Source organism: Lepisosteus platostomus, chromosome 1, assembly GCF_059453375.1.
Source record: "Lepisosteus platostomus isolate fLepPlt1 chromosome 1, fLepPlt1.hap1, whole genome shotgun sequence".
Lineage (NCBI taxonomy): Eukaryota > Metazoa > Chordata > Actinopteri > Semionotiformes > Lepisosteidae > Lepisosteus > Lepisosteus platostomus.
In genome coordinates, this window is record NC_142611.1 from 73,978,977 (window position 1) to 74,002,073 (window position 23,097).

The 23,097-nt window shown below is 35.2% G+C and overlaps 1 protein-coding gene across 1 annotated transcript in view; it reads left to right on the forward strand.

The window, feature by feature from the left end:
* The window catches only part of fat4 (FAT atypical cadherin 4), a 96,666-nt gene extending 81,400 nt beyond the window's left edge, over positions 1-15,266 (forward strand). The window contains exons 10-17 of the mRNA XM_088637488.1: positions 301-405; positions 1,441-1,748; positions 5,734-5,819; positions 5,985-6,164; positions 6,319-6,443; positions 7,327-7,544; positions 9,114-9,375; positions 11,448-15,266. Coding sequence (XP_088493614.1) covers positions 301-405; positions 1,441-1,748; positions 5,734-5,819; positions 5,985-6,164; positions 6,319-6,443; positions 7,327-7,544; positions 9,114-9,375; positions 11,448-13,318 — 3,155 coding nt within the window. The 3' untranslated portion in view covers positions 13,319-15,266. The remainder of the gene's footprint in view (positions 1-300; positions 406-1,440; positions 1,749-5,733; positions 5,820-5,984; positions 6,165-6,318; positions 6,444-7,326; positions 7,545-9,113; positions 9,376-11,447) is intronic.
* Positions 15,267-23,097: the final 7,831 nt, after the last annotated feature.

Below are 23,097 nucleotides of genomic sequence, written 5' to 3' on the forward strand. Positions count from 1 at the left end.
TACTGTATGCTCAACTACTGTATAGAGTCTATATTATCCTTATATGCTTTATCACAGTGCATTATCTGACAATTATTGGAAATTTATTTACATTTTCTTGTTTTTATATTCCCATCTGGACCATCCAGCTACCATTTCAGACAGAACAAATCTTATGTATTGTGTTATTTATTAATAGAAATATTTGTTCCTGAAATATTACCTTTAATTTAGACACCCTGGCTCTGTCTGTTTAAAATGGTTTGCTTTTGAATCTCATCCCATATCATTCATTTTAATTAGTGTTTTTTGTTAACCTAGGCAAAACGTGTGAGTCTTCCATCAACTATTGTGAATGTAATCCCTGTTTTAATGGGGGTTCATGTCAGAATGGTGTGGATGGATATTATTGTCATTGTCCTTTTGGTAAGTGATACCTAATGTAATCTGACAGATTTTAAATTGATATATTTGTCACATGATTAGTACCAACAAATACTGTTAAAAACAAATCTGTTAGCCATAGCAATGAAAAGTGGGTCAATATGGCAAATCATACATCATTTGGAGCTCTACTTAAAAATTGAATAAGATAAGAGAGACACTATTGATTCTCCACTAGAAGCAATGACAAATCAATTTAAGAGATTACATAACTTTCACTCCTTCTCCCATTATGTTTTGTACATAATTATGTATTTGCATTTTTTTTTACATCAACATTACTCCTATGTGTTATCCTTCCTATTCCTTATTTCAAGTCTAATCACTATAGACACTTGATGCAGGGGAAGTTATTGTGATGCTTCTCATTTTACTGTGTTTAAAGGTAGTAGATAAAATATATTGGATAGAGTATGCTCTAGTGTATATAACACAAAAGCAACAATAATTAATAGAATCAGACATCAAGGGAGTGTGTGCTGAGACAATTGTCAGTTTAAGATTGCATAGGCAAAAAATCAAGTATTTAACTCATTAACCCTTTAAGTAGTATCTTAGGTTTTTTTTGTACAGAATGTCAGTGATGCAAAAATCCAGTCCTAGAGTGTCAGAGTGTCTGCTGGTTTTCATTCCATCTGTGTTCTTAATGACCTAATTGAGCTCATCATTATCTGAACTGGACCAATCTAATACTTTTCAAAGGTCCTCAGCTGGTGACATCTTAGAGTGACCTAAAAAACCTGCTGGATTATGGCCTTTGAGGACATGTTGCACCTATGCATTACAAAATCATAAATTTTCCTTGTAAAGTAAGGTATTTGAACATATTGTTTGATTTGAACAATTTGTACTGCAGTCAAATAATAACATCTTAAAACTGTATTTGCTATGGAAAGAAAAAGTATTTACAGTATGAACAGGAACACACAAGGCAAACACTTTTTTGTAGTTTTAAAATACAAAATCTTCTATACTGTGTTACCACTGATTCTATTTTCATATATTTTATCTACACAGGTGTCTTTGGAAAACACTGTGAGCTGAACAGTTATGGTTTTGGGGAGTTATCCTATATGGAATTTCCTAGCTTGGATCCCAACAATAACTACATTTACATCAAGTTTGCTACCATTAAGGACAATGCTCTTCTGATGTACAACCATGACAACAAAACCGGAGATAAGGCGGAGTTCTTGGCTCTTGAAATTTTTGAGGGAAGAATGAGATTCTCCTTCAATTTAGGAAGTGGGACCTACAAATTAATGACAATGAAACAGGTTTCAGACGGACAGTTCCACACTATCATTGCAAGGAGGGCAGGAATGGTAAGTTTTTTCATAAATGCTAGCAAGGTACAAAACTAGTAAACAACATCAACCAAACTTTGTTTTTTATAGTGCCTTAGAAGGAAAATATTTTTTAATAAAATGCAAATAGTCTTGATATTATATCTGTTTTTTTGCTACAAAACAGCACAACATTTAAGCTCTATGTGAACACAAAATTAGGAAACAAATGCACTTTTTCTGTAATAATATTTCTTAGTATTTCTGTCTCTGTAAAATACATGTATATTACATATGTATCTAACCATGTTTCCATATAATAATCCTTTCTTAAAATGTTATTGTTGAAACCATGGATTAAAATGGAATTGGCTACTTTGCATCAGTAGAAATTCAAAGGCTTCAAATTATAATCAAAATCTCCATGATGGCAGCTGTTCTCACAACTTTCTTAGTTTGTAATTAACTTCAAAAACATGCACGTTTAGTTTTATGTTAGAGTTTCGGAAACAGTGCTAGCCTTTTTGGTAGATCAATTCATTGCTGAGAGTCAACTCCTTCAGCCTTTTTCTGAGATAGGAAAAATTGCTAGCATGTCAAACTTTTATAATGGAAGCCCCCTGCAGGACTTCAAATCTGTCATTTCCTATGGTGCTTTGGGATTTCTTAGGAAACTGGTAAAATCGTTAAATCGTCAGCTTTGAGATAGTGTAGAATGACACGATGGAAAGGTACACAACATGTAGGCAGAACTGTAATTCCACCCTACTGTACCAGCAATGTTGTGTGTACACTTAGAAATCGCCATATTAAAGCTGTAAACTGAATAAAACATAGGAATGCATGTGTTTTAAGTGCCAACTCCCTCAGGTAGTATAAAGCAAACCTACCATGTTTGGAAAAGGTGATGCGGTTCATTTAGGTGGTCTTGTGAAGGCATTCCAAACGTTTTTCTACCTGATTTTAAACCAACTGTAAAGTAAGCATGCAAGCCATTTTTTCCCCATGGGCATTGTACATCGGTTACTGTTTATTTCCACAAAGTATTGTTTATTTGTAAACATTTTTATATAATTAGATATAATTTATTAATTGAACAAATTGTTTTCAGAAATAATTCAGAAATTATTTTGACTTCAGTTTTGAATTTTAAAGGTGATTTGATAATTCCATAATTGGGCTTTGTATTGAGGTTGCTTTAAGTGATGGATTTATTTGCCCCATTGACCTTCAGTGTTGTTTTGTTATTTGAATGGATTTGATTTTTTTAGAAGGTTTATATTTACTTCTGTTGTTCAATAAGTGAGTCATGCAGTGCAGCCTGACACAGTATATTTAAATTTGGTTAAATGTTAAATAACTTTTATCATGCTATTAATAGGAAATACTGTACTTAACATTGTAAATACCAGACACAACCTACTGTATGTGTCATTTTTTGTTTCAATCCAATTGTTGTAAAGGAAATGAAATAGAGGGGGTTGCAGGAATGTGAACACATTTCTAACACAATTGTTGAGTGAATCTTGCTTGAGCCAGAGCAAATGCCATTTTTTACATAGAAGCTGCCCCAGTACTAATCTGAAGTGTTTATAAGAGCTCTCTATGTTAACTAAACTCAAATGTGGTCCTAGTATACTGTCAGAATGTAGCATTTGATTTTAATTATTAAGTCTTTTCAAGACAGACTTTGTAGTAGTGTGAGAAACTTGACAGCATGGTTTTCATACTAGACCAATTGTTGGAAAATACATTAATACAGTGCCCATATGCTTTGTATTTTCAGCTGTTTCTTCCCACACATTACCTCAAACCTTTAGTGGGTTTGAACTGAACAAAATGTCTAGGAAACATTTTCCATATTAAAATGTATTTGCATTAATAATTACAAATTTGCCTTTAATGGGACTTTTCATCTTCTAAAATAAGGCTAGAATGCCCCTGAGGCAGATTTCTACTTAATACATTGTAGGTCACTTAATTTTGTCAATAAAGCCGTATCATTTTCATGTATTAATGATTGTTTTTCAACCATTAATTTTAACATTTAAAATACAGTATACAGTAAAATTTTATATACCGTATCCAATGGACAACGGTTGTAATGAAAGTGAGCAAATGTATATTACAGATCTGATAATAATGATGTCTCCGTACTTAAGAAATCACTACAGATTGACCAATTGTCAACCACTAACAAACTTGTAGTGGCTCAGCTGTGAGCCTCTAACATAATTAACAATGCAGAATCCTGCAGCAATATTAAACACAGCTAGAAACATAAGAGCACATTTTGCATCTATTTCGAACAGAAAGAAAGGGGTGGTTCTTTATTCCAAATTTTTCTGTTCTTGCTGTTAATATTCACTGTTTATTATCTGCTGAATTGTTTCCACTGAGGTTTGTGCCTACAAAAAAAATCCTTGACACAGTAGCACAGGACCATTAATATTATCTTAATAAGAAAATATTAATGATATTAGTGCCTTCACTGCTGTTAGTTCTAGTGCTGCATCCTAATGGCAAAGAGTTGCTTTATAGTTTGCATTGCAGTGCAAATAATTATTTGGTGTGACTTTAAGTTTGACAGTCAGACACATTTATCTACAGTAACTAATATTGCTTTTTCTTGTGATCACAGTCTGGTCCATACTGTATGAATAGAGTGAATGATGAAAGAATAAGGTGAATTAATAAGGACGGTCAAACAAATATAACAATTAGGCCCATCATGTTACTTTATTTGTGCTTTAAGCCTGTGAGAGTTTCATGAGAAACCCCCAGCTAGGTGTAATGCAAGGATGAGAGCTGATCTGTTGATTTCTCTAGTAGTTTAGATTACAGTATATGTTAACTGTATAATCATTTCATGATGTCATTTAAATGTACTGCTTGTATTGATAATTACTTTTGGTATGTGATGGTAGTCATACCTCATTGTTATTTACAGTATGTTAGTTACAGTATGTTGACATTTACTAATTCAAAATTCTAAAAAATGTATTAAAGACTCTGCCAAATGTCAATATTTGTACTGTACACCCAACCTATAATCCTACTATGTTTATGTTACCGATTACCCTATTATACTCAAGTAATGTCGATTAACTGATGCCCAAATAATGTGACAAACATATTTTGTATATAGTGAATATTAAAGTTACATGTAATTTGACCACACTGAATAGGTGAAGTAGTACAAAAGGCATGAGTTTTGTAACAGGTTTGTGGATCTTTTCCCTCTGAAAACATCACTTTGCTTGCTGGATAAATTTAAAACAGGAGGGTTTAAAGAAAGTTTGGCTTGCTCATGCTGCGTTTTTGATCTATGCCTACTTAATAGCATTGACAGTAAGAGACACTGCATGAGGACCAGCTGCTTCTATTCAGTTTCCTAATCCATGTTCATCTGAGGTTTCATGTGCAAACCATCCAAAGCAAAAGAAGCCAATCAAATGCCTTCCAATGATTACTTAGTTCGTTTGCAGTAGTGTGTGGTTTTCATTCTGGCAGCATCAAATTACTGATGCTCATTTTAAAAAGCTCAACATTCAGATATGTTAATTGTCTTTTTATTTTGTTATTAAGAGTAGTATTTTTATACTGCCTTGTACCCATTGCTTGCTGGGATAGGCTGCAGCTTCCTTATTATTCTGAATTGGATTTAGCATTAGAAAATGAATGTTTGGAGTAGTGTTTCTTGCAGTGTATTTGCTTAGAGTTACATATAGTTCAATAATAGATAGGTGGCTTTGTAAAAATATACTTTATAACAAAAAATATATAAAACCTATAAAATTATACATATATTGTGGAATATTATACAGCTGAAATTATGACAAAAAAACAACTAGTCTTGTAAGGAGTTAAAACTTATCTGCTGTGCAAGTCAACAAAAAAATGATTAAGAGATATCATAATGTTTAAGACAAATAATATAATACAAATAATAATAAGACATGATAAATATCACCATAATGTTATTTTTATCAGAAATTCATTTATCATAAATTATTATTTTTAGGCTGCTTCTCTGACTGTCGACGTATGTTCTGAGGATCAGGATCCTGGATACTGCACTGTGAGCAATGTTGCTGTCCATGCTGACTGGTGAGCAATGTCATTGAAGTGCTGAGAGAATTCAAAATCTTTTTAAGAAGAATGTCCTGATGCTATTTCACGTTAAATAATGATCGTGAAATTCGATAGAAACTGTTATATGAGTGTTGCAGAGTTTGAATAACTCTAAACTGTGGTGCATTTTATTCCTGCTAGGACACTGGATGTGCAGCCTAACCGACTCACAGTCGGAGGTGTCAAGTCAATAGAGCCAATTCTTCATCGCAAAGGACAAGTTGCCACCCACGACTTTGTAGGCTGCATAATGGAGTTTGCAGTCAATGGACGACCTTTAGAGCCAAGTCAGGCTTTGGCATCTCAAGGAATCCTTGACAGGTCTGGCATCGCTTCCAGTCATAATACTGGTTATCCTTTTTTTGTTATGAATTGCTGAAGTCAAATGTCCGATGCGGTATTCACAATCTTTCATATTTAACATGCTTCTTTCTCTTGACTAGATTTCTTATCTGACATTCCTTTTGTTCCTTAGATGTCCAAGATTAGAAGGAGCTTGCACAGGAAATGTTTGTAAGCACGGAGGAACCTGTGTGGACAACTGGTCGTGGCAACAGTGTAAATGCATGGAAGGGTTTACTGGAAAGTACTGTGAAAAATGTGAGAATTCTTTCAAATATCTAGCAAACATTTTTGGCATTAATAAATACAAATTATTAAAATGTTGAAGAGTAAACTAAAGTTTAATCCTTTAGAATATAGTAATGGATAATTTAGTCTCATTTAAATACCATGTGGCATTTATAATAACAGTACAGCCATTTAGCTTGTGTATTTACATAGCTATGGTTACTTAGTTAATTAAAAAAAAAAGTCTGACATATTGCACAGCTAGACTGAAACTGCGATATATTAGAATGGTTTATTACTTCATAATTAACAAGTAAAACAACCTGTCTTTTTTGCCATATTAGATTCTGGCATTGAATGAAACCTGGCAGTATGCCTCCAATTACAGTAATTATTCCGAAGCTAGGTTAGCAGTTTAGTGCTTTGGGTTGCAATCTATTAAACATTCAGTTTTAAAATACTTAATATAATTCTAAGAAGTAAAGTTAAGAAGTAAACACACAGTCAAACTTTAAATCAGCTGTATTTACTCGGCTACAATCTGTTCAAGTGTTATGAGTAAGGTTATAAACATTTCTAACATTAATAATGTTATAAGCATCTCTAAAAGTTATATACCCCTATACCTTGGGTTAAGGCTGGGCTGAGGAGTGTGTTTCAAGCTATGTTCAGCATCAGGATTCTGTTTGTAACATCTAGTTAATTTGCACAAGAAATTAGATATCATTTCATTTATGCTACTGTAAAAAATACTTTAAAAATATTTCATGGATAAACAGTTTATAAATGACATTTGCAACCCTTAATCTAAAGTGTTGTCCTGCACATGAATAACTGCCAGTGAAATACAACTTTAAAGGTTACTCTGGAAAAACGGTTTTCTGATTTGTTTATTTTGTGTGTGGTCCTGCAGTCATTACTGTGGATACAGCACTGTCTCTGGATGGCAGTGGCCGCCTGGACTACTCCATAAACCAGAATAAGAAACGTGACTTTTTGTTGGAGGAGAGTTTAAGAGGCTCTGTCCATGATCCAGTGAGTCTGAACAGCCTAGACGTGAAGTTCAGAACAAGGAGCAAAAATGGAATTTTGTTTCATGTCCAGGAAAGCAGCAATTACACTACTGTGAAGGTAAGATTAAAGCAAATGCTCAGATGATTTGATTGGACTGCTGCAGGGTTGTGTGTCCTTATCACCTCTTCCATTACCCTGTGCTCTTTCATTTCACTGTATTAGATGTTTGACTAATACTGGGCATTTTTCCAGACGCTGAAAACTCATTCATCTCTTTAACTATTCCCCAGTCAATTCCAAGGGACAGAAAGGTCTCTTTGGTTTTGTTTTGCAGTGTTTTTGACTATACTCCAGAATACTACTACTGTAAGCCCCAAAGAACTAATATTCAATGTCTTACTTAATAAATGTTGCAACAAAGTGCAAAATAAAGTACAGATTTATTTCACAGATCACTCATTATCCCCTCTTATTGGGTCAAAAGGATTTTCTTGAATGTAACATTTCCTATTTTTTATGGGACTCTTAAATCAAAGTTTTATTGTACTGTAGTTATTTTCTAACAGTGTGGTATTTTTTTCATAAAAAGCAACATTGAGTTTGTCTTCTCCGGGCATCATATCTAAAATATGTTTTTAGTTTATATCTATATTTCTAATGCCAAGTACATACAGTATCATAGTGCTGTTTATTTGTTAGAAATATCCTTTACTGGCATAAAGCATTTAAATATTTCTTCATAATGTAGTTAGCATGTAATGTTATAAACATATTTCAGTTATATCATAATGCAGTTCTGGTTGATGTGGTCTGAAAAGAAAGAAGCAATAAAAATATTTTCCAAGGAAATTACATTTCTCTATGCTGTAATGAATTTTGGAACTTTCAGCCAAAACTGCACATTGACCATTTAATATTACACAGTGTAACAACCACAGCTTTACCTCAACTGAAGAAGAGGAATTTGAGGAAAAGTTATTATCATAGGAAACTTGTACAGTATAAGCATTTTCATACTTTGAGAAGAAATCTGCTGTGTCACCTTAAATAGATGATGTGATTAATGCCTAGTTTGTATGGCATATTCCAGCATGCCATAAATGTTGCAATTAAAGGCATGGGTCTATAGTAAGAAAATGATTCATGGTTAACACAGTCACTTATTTAATAAATACTAAATAAAGGTATATATATATGGTATAATACATAAATAATGCCTTTTAGTCAATTTCCCATTAATAGTACTCACCATCAAGTATATACATACCTGCATTCCTTGTGTTTATTAAAATTTGCATTTGTTTATGTGAATTTCTTCTTGTGATCCCTTCTGTGGATTCGGAAAATAAATTTTCAATGAACCAAAATAATTTTACTAAAAGAAAGCTTTACTACTTTGTCATTCTAGAACAGAACTATCTAAAATAATAAATTGCTCTGCAATTTAATTCAGTTATTTTGGAAATGTTGTACCCATTGATTAATTTGATATGTTTCTTATGGAACTGATGAATGTGAAACACCTTAACTATGTTTAAAATGCACTGAAGCTGTACACTATACAAAAATTCTAAACCCATTTCTAGGTTGGAAGACATGTATAAAATCAACAATGCCTGTGGCTTAATTATATAGTAGGTTTCTTGGGTATTTTGTGATTTAACGTATATATTTTTTATGTTCCAGATAAAGAATGGCAATGTGCATTACATTTCTGATGCTGGCATTGGTGGAAAGGTAGAAAGAACTATGCCTGAACTGTCTGTGTCAGATGGTCAGTGGCACACTCTACAGCTTCGGAAGAATGGTTCTATCACATCCATTCGCATTGATGGTTCCAATTTAAGGGAGATTCTTCATAATACACAGAATTTTGGAGGGGTTAATGTATTAACACTTTCACTCGGGGGAACTCCTCCTGGGCCATTGCAGCAGAAAACATCCTCAGGTAGGTTGCTAGGTCAATGACAGCTTCTGTAACTTTGTTTGGTAGATGTACAAATACATGCTGCCACTAATTTTCAAAACACTAGTGTGATGACAAATTCAAATGTAATCCTGTCAAAGTAACAATATAATTTCTGTACACAATGCTGTGAAGAAGTTAGGTTGGTCCATATTCTTGGATATTTTAGACCGTTTTAAAATATAAAAAATGTTTCTGCTGTAGAAGTGCAAAATAACTTCCAGAACCAACCAGATTACCTCACAGACTGAATGGCAGCACTTTGACTATTGCAGGTGGTTATCATTTCCTTCAATTCCCCAAGAAGTCAGAGGGCTTCAGTTCAGAGTAATGGCATTGAAGGTTACTTAGAAAAGTGTTTATAAGACCTTGAAGAAAATAAAAGCTTATAATATAGGACGAACTCCAGTTATCCAGTTTTAACATGATATGACTTTTAACATGTTATATTATCAGTATCATTGTTTTAATTATCTAAATAGATAAGTCTCAAGGCCCAAAATAAAGTTTTAAAGACACAGCACTTATTTTAGAAATAATTCACTCCTTTAGTGACCAAAACTAGCCATACCTTATAGTGTAGTCTTGTAGCAACATACACAATGGCAGGATGACACCCACAACAGTGTTTGCTCATCCTCTCAACTCTGGAGCTCCCCAAAGAGGTCCATGGTGAACTCCTCTTCACTCACAGTCTCTTACAGGAAAACTCAATACAACAGTAACAGTCACAATGGAGCAATAAGGCAGTAGCAAACAATGGAATGTTGACAAGGGAGTTGTTCACCTCTCTGTGAAGCCTGAAATCCCATCATGTGTACATTCTTCACCCTGGTAGGGTCAAGGCAATCCAATTTAAGATGAATGTTGGACTTTCACAGTTTTTACATTCACAGTTTTACAGAATTTTAATAACCTTGGATTATATGTTAAATCAAAGATAACATCTGTTAATCAGACCAGTGCATTAGGCAACACATGGGAGGAGTGTTGTTGGCCTATCATGCTCATTTGATTATTTATTTGTCTCTATATCCCCACAGTCAATTTCTGTATATATGGTGCTATTGCTTCATTTTGTCTTAACGTTCTTTCTTATTGTATTCTTATTAACAGAACAAAAGCACATTTTAGTGGATAAGGAACACAGGAGAAAAATCCTGCCTCATGTAGACTCCTATTTTTTTTTAAATGTGCAACCTTCCAATGACCTATTTTATTCAAACACAGAAATAATTGTAGCTACACAATATTATTGATATATAATGTGCAATATTGGGAACTTGGAATAAAGTAGCTGGTGATTTAGTAACTTCTTTCTGTGCCAAAATCTTCAGTTTCTAAAATTGCATCTTAATGGCTTTAAAATACACAGCATTTTAGCAGGTTTATATGACATCAGTCTTATCATTTATACAGTACAGCTTCCAAAATACAATGAACTAGTGCCAAGTCACCTAATTAATAGCAAATGCTGTATTTTGTTGTTCTTTTTATGTTTTTCAGGGTTAACATTATTTTCAGTGAGCTGACTATGCTGTCATTCTGTTTCATCAACCAATCAGAATATTGCAACTGTGTCCTAATATAAGTAATATGAAATAGAAATGTGATTCTGAAAGATGTTGTATTGATAAATATTTCTGGCATACAACCCAGACTTACTTTGTAAAAGTTTTCAATAACACGCTCATAAAATAAGTAGTATGGTGATTCATTTCTGTGTATGCCAGTGCTGCCATTGAGGTACAGAAGTTAAATTCAGACACTATCACTCTCAATATATTAAAGTCAAATTCTGTGAAAAGATTTATTGATTTAATTTATCAGTCTAAAAAGCATTATTCTTTAAAAATGTTTTAGAATATAATGAATCAATAAAACTGTTTATACAGTTTTCATACAACACAAATGAATTTCTAATTTCACATTTTGAAATGTGATGTCTGTCATTTTTTCTCAGATATATGTTTTAAAAAAATATTATATGTAACGTTTAATATGACCTCAGGAGTACTTGCCACTATCTGAATTGCTTTTCCTTATTTTTTAAGGTTTTGATGGCTGCTTTGCTTATGTTAAATACCAAGGAGAAATCCTGCCTTTCAGTGGGGAACACAACTCCGTCACAATATCGAAATCACATCCATCTGTTAAGATTGGCTGTAGAGGACCAAACGTGTGTGCCAGCAGTCCTTGTTGGGATGACCTTATGTGTGTAAATCAGTGGTATGCTTATGAGTGCGTTCCTCCAGGTGACTGCTCCTCCAGCCCATGTCAAAATGGAGGGAGCTGTGAACCGAGCTCTCACTCTGGATTTACCTGCACTTGTCCTGAGTTTTACACTGGAAAGACATGTGAGACTGTGTTGGCTTGTCTGGGTGTGCAGTGCCCCCAGGGAACTCTGTGCAACATCGGTAATAATGGAGGCTTTGTCTGTAGTTCTAATCCACAGGCTGATGAACTGTCTCTTCCCATATGGGCTGTGCCTGCTATTGTAGGGAGCTGTGCCACTGCCTTAGCCTTGGTGGTTTTGAGCTTGATCTTGTGTAACCACTGCAGGGGGCGCAAGACCAAACTGCCAAAAGAGGAGAAGAAACCAAAAGAGAAAAAGAAGAAAGGGAGTGAGAATGTGGCTTTTGATGACCCTGATAACATCCCTCCATACGGAGATGACATGACTGTGAGGAAACAGCCCGAAGGGAATCCCAAACCTGATATAATTGAAAGGGAAAATCCCTACCTTATATATGATGAAACAGACATTCCTCATAATACAGAAACTGTACCCAGTGCTCCTTGCGCACCTTGTGTGGGTACTGAAGCTGATATAGAGCACTATGATATTGATAATGCCAGCAGTATTGCCCCTTCTGATGCAGATATCATTCAGCACTACAAACAGTTCAGGAGTCACACACCTAAATTTTCAATTCAAAGACATAGCCCTCTAGGGTTTGCACGACAGTCTCCTTTACCACTTGGAGCAAGTAGCTATACTTATCAGCCTTCTTACAGCCAAGGTCTTAGGTCAACTCCATTAAGCCATTCCACTTGCCCTACTCCTAATCCTCTTTCTCGGCAGAGCCCAGCTCCTTTTTCCAAACCTTCCTCCTTCTACCGTAACAGTCCAGCTAGGGAACTTAATCTCTCCAGGAGAGAGGGAAGTCCTCTGGACTTGCACAATGAGGTGTGTCAGCCTGGTATTTTCAACTATGCCACTAGGCTGGGAAGAAGAAGTAAGAGTCCTCAGACAATGGCTAGTCATGGTTCTAGGCCTGGGAGTCGTCTGAAACAGCCGATAGAACAAATTCCTCTTGAGACAGGGCCTCCAGTTGGGCTCTCTATAGAGGAGGTCGAGAGGCTGAACACACCCCGACCGAGAAACCCCAGTATCTGCAGCGCCGACCATGGGAGATCTTCTTCAGAAGAGGACTGCAGAAGACCTCTTTCCAGAGTCAGAAATCCTGCCGATGGGATCCCTGCACCAGAGTCATCCTCAGAGAGTGACTCGCACGACTCCTTCACGTGCTCTGAAATGGAGTATGACAGAGAGAAGCCGATAGCTTACAGTTCCAGGATGCCTAAATTATCTCAAGTCAATGAGTCAGATGCAGATGATGAAGATTACGGTGGTAGGTTAAAGCAGAGGAGGTACTCCAGCCGTAGAGCAGAAGGAGGGCCAAGCAGCTCCCAGGTGCCTTCAACTGAACATTATTCATTAACACATAAACTAGGCCAGCAAACTGGGAGTTTCAATTGGGACAACCTGTTAAACTGGGGCCCTGGTTTTGGCCACTATGTTGATGTCTTTAAAGATCTTGCTCTACTTCCGGAAAATGCAGCTGCAAAAGATATTGAACTGAACAGTGGTGATGGTGCTGTAACCATTTCAAATGAAGGGGAGGCAGAACAATATGTCTAAGACCTTATTTATATTAAATGAAGGTTTCTTCATGAAGGGAAAAGGGATGAAAATAACAAGCTATGAACCTTGAAAAAAACATTTAGTTTTCCATTCAAGCAGGATGGTCTTAATTTTTTTAAATGAAAGGCAGAAATGACATCTGAACTTGTCACAAATGGAACTCTTAAAAATATCACACAGACGTGTTCTCTTTCCACCATAAATTATGGTATTGGTCTTTGAAGTATCCACGTGTGCTATTCATGAAAAACAAATTAATTCTAAAGGCTTACAACAACTGCCACATCTCAATTAGGACTTCAAGTTAAAGTAAAAAATAAGCTAATAACGTCACTATTATTGCACAGAGCCAGGATTTTTGAAAATAACAAAACATTTGAAGACAAATTTTACCATTGTGTAAAATGTATTTTTCAGTTAAATGGTTTTCTTACAAACTGTAAAAGAAGCATTTGGTATCTCACGTATGATGTACTGTGTAATATTCATGAACACACACTTTGGCCAGCATTTTAAATCACTCTTGCCAATTTTATGTGAAGGCTCAGAACTGCCTGTTATATAGTATGTTTTGACTCAAAAGACCAGCTAAGCATTTTAAGGGCAGAAACTAATAAACCACTGCCTTACAGACATATGAGGATTTGCTAGAAAATCAGAAACGTTCCTTTGCTTTTGGAATGAAATGTTTGAGAATGTTGTTGCCACAGTCTTTTGAATTCTCTGGGGCCAGCAAAAGGGAAGTATAGAGTGTGCCTGGTGGATCTTGATGTTAACCTCTACCACACAGACTATGAACTTGTAAATTTACTTAAATGAAATTCTTGAAGGATTTTGTTATTGTTGTCGTTTGTTTTTTGAAAATCTTAAAGTTTCTACTTTTGTACCATTTAATAACTTAAATTACGTACTTAAGCTGTGTTTTTATGGGTATTTTCATATGCTGAAAATAATTTTCTTACTTTCAGGGAAAGTAAGATGAAGTACTTATTTTTACTATTTGTTACTTATGTAACATCAGTATTTTCCACTTTTTGATAAAACTGTAACATACTGTATGCTTTATACATGTAAAAACCAATAACAGAATAAAAATATTTATTTAAAAATGTCAGTTTTATACAGATAGTTGTGGTTAATAATCAAGCTCCAGGCAGCAGTGATTCAGAGGGAAAAGGAGTCAATAGACTTTGTTATGGATAGAAAATCTTTATTTGGTCTATCATATGCTGATTTATTGGAAAAAAAAACATTTTAGAAAATGTTAGCATTCAATAATGTGGGTGGTGAAGTATGTTTACACCCAAAGGACGCTACCTCTCTCTGACCTGGGTTTAAATCCACTCCATACTGAATTGTACAAAATATTTTAAAGACCATTGAGAACCTAAATGAAACTGAGCTACAGTGCTCTTGGCCAAATACAACATTGAGAAGGTCCACAATACAGACCTATATTGCTTTCAACAATTATTTACATCTGGCTGAATGAGCAGAAAATTTCTAAAAGCCCAGTGATTCTGTACATGACATGCTTATCTTTTCCCTCATCAGCAGTCTGAGCTTGGGAAAGCTGGAAATGTAGCCTGTGAGGAGTGACAATGAAAATCTGTGTAAATGTGGCCTATAAGTCCAAGATGCTGTCTGGCTATGGAAAGTCAAATGCTGACAAATTGTTCTGTGGGGTTTCTTATTGTGCTATGGTTAAGATAACTAAGACTTAACATGCACTGGAATTTGAGAAAGTTTTGTACAGGTCTTTAGATGTATAGCTAGCTTAACTGGCTGTGTGACCTATTGCAATAAGAAGTATAAGCATGATTTGTCATACTTAGTTTTAACTATTTTGGACTCGTACTGCATGTTTACAAGAAAATAAATAAGTGAGAAATTTGAAATGAGCTGTGTTAACTGGTGAGTTAAAATATATGTATTTGTAGAATAATGTATTTTCTTGTTTTCTTTTTGTGTTGTATTCTTTTGAGAATTTGCATCGATTCTGAATTGTGTAGGATCAACAAATCACATAGTCCTTGGGTCCTTGGGTAGCATATAGGTACTGTAACAACAATATTTTGTTAACAATTTTATATGATCTTACTGAAAACTTAAATATAAACTGTATTTACAGTATGTCCACTACTTTAAACCTACTTTTATATTAATACTCAATACTCAGGTTCTACAAGAAATAAGAGGTTATAAAACACTTGCTTATATCCAATATATCTTCCTTTCAGTTTTTTTACATTTCACCCATTTTCTGTGCTATTTTCTGCTTTTTTAATTCTTTGAATGCCTTAAACTGTCAGGAACTTTCTTTCTTTCCATTCTTTCCGGGCCCTATGCGGACGACATGATCCGGAAGGTGAAGAAACAATAGGGAAAATTATCATGCAGGAGTGGGTCAGGAGACAGGGGGGCGTGTCCGAGGTGAGCAGGTGTCCAGGGGAAGTGAGTCCGGGGCAAACAATCCAAGCATAAATCCAAAAGGGAAATCCAAAATGGGAGGCAGAGTCCAAGACCAGGGGATCCATCCAAAGTAATTAAAAACCAGAACCGGGTCGGGACCGGCGGGACAGGGAATCAGGAACAAGAAACTAAAACCATAACGGAGCCAGACGCAGCAGGACCCCGGGCTCTCACGAAACGGGACTCAATGAGAAGCCCCGGGCAAACGCCTGCGTCTGGCTTTAAAGGTGGAACTAAATGGGGGCTGGAATAAGGAACAGGTGTGGGGAATGGGACAGAACGAGGAAGGGCTGGAGCGCCCTTAAGAGGAGGAGTAACGATCGTGACAAAACAGGACCTAAAATAGGCCAAATAAAAGGTTTACTTCCTTTTAAACACTCATCACAAATATCTATACAAATTATGCAGCTATTAATTATTGTTCCAGTTCATAAAGGGGTATAGTTTCACACTGCAGCAGGCAAAGGTTTCTGCTGCTTCATCACATATTTCAGGAGGGGGAGGATCAATTGTGCCTTTCAAGTTTGCTCAAGCTCCCTAAACAAACTTTACCTCCTATTTCATCCTCCTACCTTTATTCTTCACTCTCTCATTGTCTTTGCAATGGTGTACCATCTCAAGCTGAGATGGAGCTGTGGAGCACTGTCCCTCTTAGCCCACCTTCCTGTCAGGAAAGAGTTGAGTACTTGAGTCAACTAATGTGTTATCATAGTGCATAAGTACTCATGATGCAAATATTGCTTCTTTCACAATGTTGTGAATGGGAGAGATATCATCCTTCTGGTAATCAGGGATAAAGAGCACTCATTTTTTCTCATTAACTTCCTTATAAAAGTCAAGAAGTCCATTGAAATGAAAAATTATGTCTTTGAACTCTTGACTTTGTGTCAAGTATTTTGTGCCGTGTGAAGAGATAAATTTGGTGCAAGTATTGGAAATGATTTGCCCCAGGGTCTAAGCTAATGGTTGCCACATTGTATTGTTAAGTTAAAAAAAACAGCAACAAATGGTGTTGTTAATCAGCATGCAGCGATTGTGGTTTCGATATTTTTTACAGTTGGATATTATGCCTTGAAAAACTGCACAATATGCATTAGTAACAAAGTGTAACAGCAACAACAAAAAAGAGATCACAGACCAGCTTAAACCTTTCAAATCTGTTTTGTGGTTCCTTTAGAAAATGGAGGATGTAACCATAAAAGCTATATAGCTAGCAGGTATGAAAGACAACACTAAATTTTAGAAAGGAAATATTGTAAAAGCACTTTGTCAAATAGTAGCATTATGAATTATGTGGCTTTATCCTGGTCTGACTTTAACTCCAAGAGAGTGTTTGAGCTTTTGTGACCAATTGTACTTGACTTTAGCAAATATATAATGGTCAGTAAAGGGAAATGGACTTGTGTATTTCAAAGGAAGCTGCTACCGGGAACCACACAAAACTGAAAGGCATTCTAATCGAAGACAAATGGCCAGGAGGACACCCATTTGTATGTAAGTACTTACATCTGAAATAACAGCAGATCTACAAATTATCACCCGGTCTTAAGGGGTGCTCAAACTCACATCTGTAAAAAAGCTGTGGGTTCGGTTTAGTTATTTGTGTTTAATACCGAGTGTACTGAAGCCAAGTGATGCCTTTCAACATACATAAAAGCATCAGAGAATTAAACCATGGGAAATTAAAAACAAACATTCTTACTTATATACCACTGCCAGTCTTGATTTTTTTTTCTCTAAACATCATTGTGGCTTTTCAGTGAGTGGAGAAAGATCACTGTCTGGTCTTCCATATCTTTCCTGTTTTTCTTGTTTTATAATTGTTTTACATCTAATACAGTAAGAAGATTCCACTGGCAAACAACTAAGACTGAGGACTGAGGTGCTCTTGACAATTGGTATATTCCAGTAAGCTCTGATCTGAAACTTCTGTCACAATGCTGTCAGTAGCCTTCAACATTAGATTCTGCTAAGTACAATCACATACATCTGTTTTGCATTCTCGCACTACTCACTGCTGTTTCAGCATTTTCATTTTTTATTTTTTTAATTCAGGAGAATGCTGACTTAAGTGCTGCTTAGCTTGCTGGTTTGGCAATGAATGATACTGTCCATTGGAAAAAAATCAGGATATTATACAGCTACCATGTATTATTTTTTTCTAAACATGGAGAACAAAACATGTTTTAGTGTTTCTCCTCTTCATATCATTCAAAGATCATTATAATAAACAGTTGTGTTTAGTATAATTGCTTTACCTGCGTCACTGAAATTAGTGATTGTCGTAAGTTATATAAAAAGTAAATAAGCAATTATTATATAAATATGAAATTATTTTCAGCATCATATACAAATATGTCAAAGGTACCTGTACAATTAAAAAGCAATTCTACTCTGATTTTGATCCCAGTTTTTCAACCTAGTGCCAGCTGTTTCAGGGAGCTGCTGAGGTTGTTAACACTATTAAGGTTTAAGAAAATCAATATCTAAGCATGATGAATAAATTCATATTTTATAGTTACTATCTTAAAACAGTATTAAATGTTTTGAAATAAATCCAATATTCTGATATTTTACTAATATTAAAAGTGATTGATTTCCTCATTCAAAGCTGTCACACATCATGTTTTATTGTACTACCCCTAAGTGGTTAAATAAAAAGACTTTATTAACAATTCATGTACCAGAAATAAAAACCAGTTAAACCTACAGTAGGTGATTCTGAGTCATACAAGCTATATTACTATTTGAGTTGGTAACATAAGACTCCTGTTGATATGCCTCTGGTAGACTGTAATAATATTCTAACAGTAAACAATGTGTCATGTACTTAGCAAAGTGAACACACAATAATGGGGATTCTGATTCTGTACATATGCATCAGCCACCAACTTCTTTTTTACATAAGAAAGATCTTATCAAAACAAAAGTGGTCAGTAAGCCAAAACAGATGATTTTACACATACTGTGGTAAAGCCACAGTAAATAATGGACAAAAACAACAGTCTTAAAACCCCTGCTGAAGACTGCTAGCTCATATAAACAGTTGGTATCATAATGCTTTTGAAAGCGGATCGCTTGAATAAATGTTTACTCCACCCCCTCATACAGATATGTGGAACACAAGACTTAATATGAGTCCCATCATGGTGGAACAAAATAAATACTGCTCGCCTCTTCACAGGATAAACATAAAAGAGAACACATAGCTTACAGAGAGCCTCACAGAGTAGACAAAGCTGCTTTCATTAACGGTGTGGGACCAAACTAAAACAGCAGCCTCTTACAGTGCAGCATCTAGTATAAGTGACAGTTCTTTACTCTCCTAATTACTTGTTAAATCATTCTCTTTGCTGCAAAGATAAACAAAGAAAACAGTCTCTGTTATGATTAAACTGCAAAATCTTTGTCATTTGAAAAACTCAAAATTCTGCATTTACTTTTCATTGTCTTCCCGTGGTATGATTTTTGTAAAAAAAAAAAACATTTTAGCATCTTCTCCATAAAAAACAACAATCACAAGAATGTACATTCTCATGAATTCAGTGCCAAAAACATATGTATTCATCAACCAAGATAAACCATATTAAAAAAAGCAATACACAGTCAACATCACTCTCTAGTATCAATTGCAAGGACAACAAAATGGTGGTAACAATGTTTTATCATTATATGGTTTTCCCATATATACAGTATTATCAAAACGGAGTCCAAAACTGCCCAGATTGACACTAATTCCAAATTCATTGAAATGCGATTATTTCTGTTACAGTTAATTGTCATATAAAATAAAAAAGTTCCATGTCAAGAATATTTTGTGAAGATCAAACTATTACTTATATGAATAGCCTTCAGGATCCTAGACAGGTCATTGGTGGGGTTACCAATTATCTCAGTAAGGCTGAGCTATTCCCACTTCTTTTGTTTTATACCTTGATTGGAAACTGAAAATAATTGTTCTTGTTCCTCCCGATCATAACAAGTTCAAAATGTGCAGCCTGCACATGAGCTGTTCAGGAACAACTTAATGGTTGCAAGAAACATCACCAGCCCGCATTAAACAAAAATTGCTTTCTTCCCTGTGTGAGCATCTCAACTATCAAGCTATCATAGTTTTTTTCAGCAGCACCATATTGTTTCCTGCAGAATAAAGATGTTTTAATACAAGTCTTAAGCTTAAAACGTTTTATGTTTCATTGTCTGAAATATGATGTTCCATCATATTTTTTTTTTATTCTATCAAATAAAAGTTAAAAAGTAGAAACAAGTAAACAATATTTTGGATATTTTCAGAGCTCTTGCAACATCATTTATCAATATTATAATTTGTACCATTTATCACTGTGAAAATCTGATAACATTACTCAGGTGGCCAGAGCTTATCTACCGTATTTTATCTTATCTTATTTGCATTATTCAGCATACTGAGAGCACTAGAGATTGTGGGGGTGGGGGGGCTGTTTATAACTGTGTTAACTGTTTTAAGTCTACAGCCTTCATAACACCATGTGGAGTTGAGACGTTTCCCTAATAAAACCAATATCAGGATAAATAATATGAGGGTAATGTAACACTGGCACATTAAAAATGATTAAAAATTACCAGCAAGTGTCAAACAACCAATGTCAGTATGAAAATGATTACCTAAGTCTGACAACAAAGCAGATGACAAAGTGTGCTGTGGTAATGGCTTACGGAATTTAAATTAATGTGAAAGATTAAGCAATGAAACATGAAAACCTACACTTAAAACCTAATTACAGTATTGTTTCCCTTTACCATAGTTTTAAATGGTATCATAATGTTACCTTTACCATATCTTCTTCTTTCCTCATCTGGTATGATTATCTTGGCTGAGCTAAGAGTTTTGGGAGCCTGGAATCTAACATCGGGATGACACGACCAACGCAACGAACCTGAAAGCAGGCGATTATATTGTCAATGCCTGTGTTATCTGCTTCACAACATCTCAACATCATCATCATACTGAAGTTCTCTGACAGTAGGTGAGGCAATATTAGTTTAAGAGTTCTCTGAGATTAAATCATTTATTGCCCATTCAGCAAATCAGTTATACTCCAACTCAGAGAATGTATGTAATTAAACTGAGCATACAGTACATGGACAACTGCTTTATCCATGGGCGAGACATGGCCTATCACAAAAGGCAATTTTCGGAAGTGTTTTTTAGTTGCCCGTCTCATGTCCAACTTACGGAACAGACACCCTTTCATTTTAACCAATCCACACTGGCTCCGCAAGATGCGCGTCTCATGTCTGTGTCCTCCAGCGTTTTTGTACGCTCCGAGTTTATTTTTTCCCACGTGCGCATGTGGGTGAGGCATAAACCCCATAGAGATCCGGTCAAATCACACAAAACTCACACTTTCTATACCCTGTGAACTATAGTATATAAGCACAATCTACAACAATATTCTGATCATGCTGGCCCAGAGTGGTCCATTAATTAGTGCAACCTTTCACTTTGTTGTCACGAGCACAACAACTAGCTACAGTATTGACACCGACACAGGTAAAGTATTGTGGCTGTTTAGCCACAATAAACAGAAATCTGTTGTTACTCCACCCGCTCGTGTCGGGTTTTATTCAGCAATTTAACTATTTAATCAACAATTGTAATTACATTATAGTCCAACTTCAGCTGTTTTTCTCTCTCTCTCTCAATGTTCTGTTGACTTTCCCTTGATTGGATGCAGAACACAACAGTCGGAGTTGATGTGGATTTGACGGATGGTTGCTTATGCTAAGCTTTCGTTGTGCCACTTCTGGTGTGAATTCGGGGTCACACCAGGACCAGTGATACAGAAACCTACAGTATAAACCTACATGAATGTTTTGGAACTGTGGGAGGAAACCAGAGCACCCAAAGGAAACACCGTCAACCGCAGGGTTGAACATACAAACAGCATGTAGGTAGCACCCTTTAAATTGAAGCCAGGTCCCTTGAATTGTGAGGCAGCAATGCTAACTACTGTAACACTATGCAACACTGATTATTTTATCATTTTAGTGAAATCAAATACTCTCAAAAGTCAAACGTGTACAGATTCAAATCCTTTATTCTCAGCATTTGAGGCCCATATGTATTCGTAGCAACAATTAAAATTTTATAAACAGAAGCAAGGAAATGTGTGGCTTTTTTGAAAATCATGGCTTTCCACAGGAAATGATTTGTAAAGCTAAATCCACAGTATAAGTCATGGAGAGAATGCTTAAAACAACAGTAAGAAACTCAAAAACAACACAATTCCTCTAGTATTCAATTGCCACCTCACCAACAGAAACTTACAGACAATTTTCCCTCAGGAAATTTAAAATACTACAGCACTTATTTTACAAACTCCACCACTAATTTCATGTAGAATGACTAAGTACCTAAAAAATACTTGATCTCTGGTGAAATTCATCTTTCTGGGAACTCTAGAAAAGATATCTTTCCATGCAATAGTTTAAGACCACATGAAACTATATCAAGTCTTGCACAGAGATTGGATCATTTTTGAATCATCAATTGCCAATCACTAAACCTTAATGGGCATGTGAATGTGTGTAAAGAAGTAGTTTACTGCATTAACTAAGAAACATGTGTAACACCAATACCTTGGAGAAACTAAAATGATTAGGTGACTCTTTTCTGATATAAATATGAAGCATTTAAATTAATATCACATTTCCAGTTGCCCATCAGCATCTGTGAAATGAGTCAGTGTTAAGAAACACTAGAAACTAAAGGAAGTAAGAAGAAGTAATTTTAGTATCTCTTGTTTCCACTTGGAACTTTCTATTCCACATCAAAACAGCTGTCTAAAATGTCCTGAAAGAAATTAATTTTTAATAATTAAAATAATACAATCTAAATCGAATAATTTAAATTATGAATAAACACTTATTTTTCAGTCACTTTTTGTACACTGCATCTCAACCTTTAAAACGTATGCATTTTTCATAAAAGAGAAATTCTCAGGTTTCCAGTGTTTTTTTAGAGGATACAAATTGCTGTGAATTATAGAAATATTAATAATCAATTGCTCTTTCACAGTATTTAGAGAGGCAGGACCATCTAAGAATCCACAGGCAGCTGTTTAAACCCTTATTAGGGCTTATCAGCATGACATACAGTGACTAACATTTGCAAGTGAAATAGACATATGTACAGTATCTTACAATGAACAGTTCTCAGTCTTATGGTGTGTTTTAAGAGCTTGCAGTCACTATCAATTATTGTGAGTAATATTTATTTATTGTCTAACATATGAATTAGGATATCAAGTCAAAATAAGAGC